Here is a 6,993-nt window from a genome sequence, read left to right as displayed (position 1 = left end):
GTCAGGGGAGAGATTGGGGGCGCACGTCTTAGGCTCTGAAACAATGGCGCGGGTCAAAGAGCGCCGGCTGGCGGCTGGCCCTTTGTAACTCTCTCAGGGGAGGATGAGGGACGTGGGTATCTCAGGCTTTGTAGCAGGGCTCACGCGTTCTGCCCTCCGGCGTGGCTCCCATCCCCTCACAGGAGCCAGAACCCATGCATTCTCAGGCGTGCTGGCATCTTAGGGACCAAGACCTGGTTTCTCCGCTGCGCTCTCTCCGGCTCAGCGCCAGCGAAGGTTGTCCTGGGACCGGGGACTTAAGCCCCTGTCCCTAGCCGCCCCGATTCCCACAATTCCTCCCCACCCCCCGCGATCCTTTGCTCTTTTTTAGTGCTTTCAACCAAACCAGTCTCCAAGTTAAATGCTGGTTCCCAGATGCAGGTATTACTCATTGGTGTTAGAGGTATTACTTTCCAACCGGTCACCTCTGGTGGCTCCCTCCCCCTTTTGTTTATCTTCTGATATCAGTCCATGGTTCCCACTCCGCTTTACCTGCCCACCGGCGTCTTCTGCCCCCCTAGAGATCCAGACGTTTATAATTCTGATCTCAGGCTGATTTCATGGGTGATCGGAGTTCTTTGGTAGGTAATCAGCTCACTTTAGGGTACAGGTTGAAAGGCGCCTCCTCCTACTTCCCTGCCATCTTGTCGACACTACCAGCCACTGTAAATCTTAACTACGGCTTTTTATTTTAAAATGGCAAAAGGTTTCCCCAGTATTTACAGTTGATTCAAAGCTTTGAAATGGGATGGTAACTTTGAAACAGCAGACTGCCGACTGCCACAAGGTGAGGACGGATGCAGAACATGCATCGGAAACTTGAAGGTCAGCCCCCAATGCCACATACACAGTTAGTAATTACACTCCTTGGTTCAGCTGTTAAATGTGCTGGGGTAGGGCTTGCTTTTGCAAGAGGAACGTCTCCAGAAAGCCGATGCCTAGGTAGGTAGTTGCCCAAGATCCTTAAGACTCATTCCTTTTCTTTTCTTTTCTTTTAAAAACACACTTTCAGCACGCAACTTTTCTGTCTCCTCAGCAAGCCTGACGTTCTCCTTCTTCAGCCGCACCACGTACTGAATCTTCTGATGCAGGTTTTGGTGACCGACCAACTTCCCGTTTTCCTCAGCAAGACACTCCACCTGCTTCCTTAACATTTCCATCTCCTGGAATATTCTCTCCTTTTCCTCATACAGCTCTTCCAGCTTTGACCTCAGTTGCTCCTTCTCTTGGAACGCTTTAGATTCCAAAGTCTGGGTTCGCTCGACTTCCTCAGCCATTCTAAGGCAGTCCATCTCTCTATTCAGGAGAGCACTCTGGACTTCTTCTAGGTCTGCTTTCATTTTCAGCATTTCTTCAACCAATTTATTTTTAGCAAGTCTTTCTTTGATCATTTCTTCTTGTTCATTCTTCAGCTGTTGATGATCTGGATGATTCTGTTCACTGCAGAGATGAGAAAGGGAGGCTGGGGAAGTGTGGTTAGGCATATCCAAGCATCACCTAAAAATACGGAACGCTTCATGAATTTGCATGTCATCCTTGCGCAGGGGCCATGCTAATCTTCTCTGCATCATTCTAATTTTAGTATATGTGCTGCCGAAGCAAGCACTACAGGTTTGTTTTGGCAGATATGATTAGTCACATCAGCTCAGTTTGGGTTTCTGGCTACGTCTGCTGGTGGGTGAAGCCTTTGGGCAGGTGGGGCCAAATCTCAGAGCGTATTTTTGGGATGGGCATGGGGACTGGAATGTGGTGTGTGTCTAACTGATAACCGTTGGGTAGGACTAGTGGCTTTGTTCCATACACAAGTGAGGCTGTAGGACTGGCTCTGCATTGCCTGGATTCTGTGGCGAAGCTTCTATGGCCAGGACTGGACACCATACCCAGTGGGCTGATGCATTAGTTGCCCTGACATGGCAGGGCAGCAGGAGGGGGGACCCATGTCCTGTACAGCTCATTGTTAGAGTCCAAATGAGGCCCGAGTATGCACTAAATTTCCTGGGAAGGAGAGGCCACCAGGTTTGCTCTGTATTTGGGGGAGACCACAAGTGCTACTGTGCAGATGCCTGTTGAGTGGGCTACATAGCTTCACATGCACTGTCATTAGGTTTCCTCGTAGGACAGACTAAATGAAGTCTGTATTCACTGTTGAGTGACACTACCAATTAGCTTCCCTCCCCAGGCACAGTGGGGGAAGCAGTTCTAAAGCCAACAGATCTCTTCATTTACCGTCTTAACTCAAGCCAACTGGCATCCCAATTTCCCTGGCTGATACGGGCCACTGACTTTGTTCTGCAAATTATCGGTTCTGTCAGCTTTAAGTTAAAGTGCCACTAGGTCACACAGCTCTCAGGAAGAGTCAGCAGCCCTGCAGCTCAGATGGTGCTGGAAGGCAGTCTCCACCGTGGGTGGGGTGGGGATTCATCAACCTTACTGCACAGGGTCAACCAGGCTTTATGGCTGGCAAAACTCATTTGAGGACCCATGTCACACAGACCTGCCCCTGCCGAGTTCCCTGATCAGAGTACACTCCCACTTTGGCTCTGCGGATGAGCAAAGCCACCAGTTGGGAATATAACTCAGGCACTGAAGGTATGCATTCAGTCTGCCAAGATCCCTGTGAGTCCCTACCCCTTCTGTATCACCTCAAGATTCCCAGTGGCCGGGCCCTGCAGACTCCCCTGTGTGTGAGATCAAAGTAGTGGCTACGATAAAGTGATCCACAATGTGGGCAGCAGGGAGAGATAAGGGGCTGGTTGTCCACCCTGCATCCTCTCTTCCCACTGGAGGAAACGTAGGTTCAGGGAGACCTCTCCTCAAGGTGCTGCACTGGCCTGGGGGAGGGACGATGAGATCAGCATGTAGCCTTTCCTCTGGCTCTTCTCAAGCAGTCTGTCACAATCCCTGAGGTGCAGGGAGGCTCCCAGCCTCACCTGCATATTCTACCAATTCTGTCAGTAGCATCTTGTCCATGGACAGCTATTGGTGGTTCTTGGGGTGGGGGAGGGGGTTTGAAACTGAGAATACCTACGTTGCCATCCTGGCATGTCACTCACTCCCCGTTTGAGGAGCAGCCAAACTCTTTCGCACAGCATGTGCACTATTTTACATTCCCCTAAGCAACGTACAAGAGTTCCAATTTCTCCACATTCTCTCCTTATTTTTCCTAGTGTTTACTAGTATTATTTGGTCTACTGAATATGAAGTGGCGTCTCATGATACTGGTTCACATGTCACTAAATGTTGAGCTTCATTTCATATGGGTAACTAATGATTACCAGGGTCTTAAAAAGGGCAATATCTATCCAAGTCCTTCTACCTAGTTTTTAATGGTCTTTTTTGTTGTTGCTGTTCTTGTTATCTCCTGAATAGTATACCTGATCAGATACATGATCTATTTTATATGCTATCTTTGCACTCATTAGATAACCCTTCTTTGACATAAAGTTTTAAAATCTGGTTGTTTCACAGTGTAGGGCCAGACTCCTGGCATTTTGCATGATGTTACTCTCGACTTTATTTTTTAACTTGTACCTTAGCATGGTACTCAAATATTAGTTTTCTCCCAGGTTATTCAACTAAAAAATACTCACTCACTTGCTTGTACAGGATTAGATCAACTGCACCATATATTGTCAACAGTTGGTTAAACAAAAAGACAAAAAACATTCTATAAGCAACTGTCCCTTGGTAAGGCTTGCTAGGACCAGAGAAATTCATGGGTACACCACAGACATTATTTACCATCCCCTACTTTATGTGGGTGAGGGGGAGTCCTTACAGTGCTCTGATGGAATAAAATTGTTTTTACCAACATCAGAAGGTAATCTCCTGTGCAATAATTAATTAGCTGTGTTTTAAGACCTGAGAAACCACGTATTTAGAACAATTATCTTTGAGCTTGAATGTCACAAGTGAAGTTACAATCAGTATAAAGAATACACAGACACTGTTAAATTAGCCATCCCATATTTATTCAACCTTAACAGAGTAGATAAAATAAGATTCACATTAGCAAAAAATCTCTACAAAATGTTTTTGAAAAGCAAAATATGGCTGTTTCATCAATTCTCTATCTTCATGAAAGATATTAGCGAAAAAATAGAGCAGTTTATTCAGTACTGCATCCTTTTTGGGGGGTATTTTCAGTTACAGTTTGAAAGAGGTAGATGTTTCTGTTAACACCTGAGAGATGAACTGTGATAACCAGGTGTGGAAAAGACAGTTAATATATAATTTTAAAAATACTGGTCTCACGACCACAAAATGTATTTTCTACACACATGAAAACGAAATGGCCTATTTTTGTACAGCCATGTTTTTTTTTCTACACCTTGGAGTCCACTGACACTATTGATTTTGCAACTCCAGAGGGTTCCACAAAATGGTACAACAAACATAATTTAACTGATTGCAACATTTAAACTTTTCCTGGGCCAGCTACAAGGTTTTTTAAACAGGCTGACAAACAAAGGCCAGTTAGTGAATATTTTAAGACTTTCTCGACTCAAGCGTTGTAGTATGAAAGCAGCCCTAGCCAATACAGAGATGGTTTGACAACTCCTGTTCCAGAATATAGTACATACTGCCCATACTACAAAGCTACTTGGAAGGGAATCCTTGTCGTAAACTACCTTTTTTCTTGCTAATCAGAGAAAAAAAATCTGGGAGGAAACCAAATGCTTCCCAAACAAAATCCAGATCTTGTCAATGTCTTATATTATTTTACACAATATCTAACATAAACCTACTAAACACAAAATGGTAGAGCACATGCTCTGATCCACACTGCTTTTGGCCCAAGATTTAACCTCCACACAAAACAAGTACCACCAAGAAGTGCAGGAGGCACTTAACTACCATAGTAAAATGATAAGACCTTACATGCATCAGGGTTCTGGTGTGATATGATCATTAGTATTATTTTTAAGGTAAATTATATTTGTGACACATAACCTTCATTTCCCCTCAAAGTAGTGGGTTTTGGAGTCTGATGGAGGGACTTTTGAAAAGTTGCGGGAGGGTGGTGTTTGGTTTTGCCTCATCCTGGCAGACTAGCAGTGTCAAATGTCAGGTAAATTTCTTTTCTCTCACTGTCTATTCCTTAACGATCATGGTCAGTGGTGAACATTTACAAGTACCTCACATTCCAGCCTCTTTTACCCACTAGGTAATTTTCATTTTTCAACCCATTTTAGGTCATAAATATGACAGGAACACATACATAAGACTAGCTGTTGAACACTGAAATAAAAAAGTAAGGAGAAAAATTACAAAATCCAGAAATTTTGCCATGGTAAAGGCAGGGAACTAGATACTTTTTTTTCCCCCTTTCAACATGTGTTCTAAGCTGAAACCGAAGCAGTAGAACTATCTTTAGTGACTCGAGCATGAAACCTGTTTGTCCAATCACTTGCTTATGCTATTTTCTTTACAAATGACATCTTCACATACATATTGTACCACAATCTTGCATTCATCTCAATTTGCAAGTGACCAAAATATTATTAAATAACCGAATCTATATCAAATTTGCTTTGCTTAGGTCTTATCCCACACTTGAGCTTTATTTTCAGATGGCATTTAAATGAGCTACTAGACAAAACTCATCTTTCTTTTTTCCTTCCTTCCTTTGTTCCTCCCTACCTTCCTTCCTTCTTGTATCAGTGGGCTACAGAGTTGAAATCAGTATTAGTTTTCACATTGGGAAACCATTCTTGGTACAACTTGCAAGGGGCAGGATTAAGGCAAATGAATACACAAAGTGAAAGGATTAGGCAATGAACACATGTATTCCAGGGAAGGGGAAGGTAAGGCAGGTGTGCAATACAGCTGTGGAAAGTGTATACATTAAAACAATGCAAAACTGCTTAGCAGCCTCCTGTATCACACAGTCCAATAATTCTTGAAACATACAGATATAATAGAAAAAGTTAAGAGCGTTCACTACAAAACCAACAGTAACTAACACTGAAAAGTTACACACAAAATACCACTCAATACAGTGATCACACTTCATGTTAGTGAACTGAATCAGTGTCTAGAAGAGATCATGTAGAGAGGGTTTTGGAGCTGTGTTTTCTTTCGTTTACTCCCTCGAGCTCAGCATCCAGGTATACTCCTGGAGCTTTACTAGAGGAACTCTTCAACTCATCCTGAGAAACAAGAGCAGTGCAGGGCCGTATCAGAGGTGCAGCTAAATCTACATTCACTGCCTTTACATTGACCTGCTCTTTCAGGACTTCCACCTGCTCACTGAGCTCATTTCTTTCCATTTGGAGAGCTCTACACAGCTTCTCCAACCGTTCCAGTTTTATCTGAAAGGCCTTGTACTCTTTATCACGGACAGCTTTCTGAGATGGGGGAAAAAAAAAAAAGAATTCATGCAACCATTCTGCATGTAAATAGAAATTTTATTATTGCATACAAAAGAAAACTAAATTAAGAAATCTGTGCTTATACTATAAACTAACTTGGGTCATCTGTTGAACCTCCCTCTGTTTTGATATTTAAAATACTTAAAATTATTCTGTAGCAATGCAAAAGGGTAAGTACACTTTTTTCATTCTTCTTTGAAGTACTCAAACTCCACTTCTTGATTTCAAGTATCTATATCAACTTAAGTATTAACAACAGTCAGGACTTTAATTTATAATGCTCATTTCTTCAACTTTTCTTCCTTTCCACCATTTTTTAACCCTAGTATTTTCTCTCATGAGACGTTATAACTACTCCTATCCAGTTTATGACAGTGAGAAATTTACTTATTATAAGTGGAATATACTTCAGCTTGCTTCACAGCAAACCTTACAAAAAGAACTTTGCTGCCTTTGGAAATGAGTAAGTCAAGATGGAAAATCAACTGGGTTAAAAGACTGTGCTTTGTCCATAGGAAATCTGAATAAGGTGATCTTCCTGGAAAAGTTGGGATTCTCAAGTTGTGGACTTCTGAACCAG

General features: G+C 42.8%; 1 protein-coding gene and 1 non-coding gene across 2 annotated transcripts; both read right to left on the bottom strand.

The window, feature by feature from the left end:
- Positions 1-717: 717 nt before the first annotated feature.
- On the bottom strand, positions 718-1,523 carry LOC116583944 (kinesin-like protein KIF15). The gene has a single exon (XM_032331964.1). The coding sequence runs from the start codon at positions 1,521-1,523 to the stop codon at positions 978-980; it is 546 nt and encodes a 181-aa protein (XP_032187855.1). The 3' UTR covers positions 718-977.
- A 15-nt stretch (positions 1,524-1,538) lies between these two features.
- Positions 1,539-1,645, bottom strand: LOC116583952. The gene has a single exon (XR_004282973.1). It is a non-coding gene; the product is annotated as a U6 spliceosomal RNA (small nuclear RNA).
- Positions 1,646-6,993: the final 5,348 nt, after the last annotated feature.

Source organism: Mustela erminea, chromosome Y, assembly GCF_009829155.1.
Source record: "Mustela erminea isolate mMusErm1 chromosome Y, mMusErm1.Pri, whole genome shotgun sequence".
Lineage (NCBI taxonomy): Eukaryota > Metazoa > Chordata > Mammalia > Carnivora > Mustelidae > Mustela > Mustela erminea.
The sequence above is the reverse complement of the archived record's forward strand: the minus strand, read 5'-3'. Positions and strand labels throughout refer to the sequence as shown.

What these genes read in the sequence shown, in the direction of transcription:
- LOC116583944 (XM_032331964.1), bottom strand. Translation starts at nt 1,523, where the DNA reads ATGCCTAACCACACTTCCCCAGCCTCCCTTTCTCATCTCTGCAGTGAA.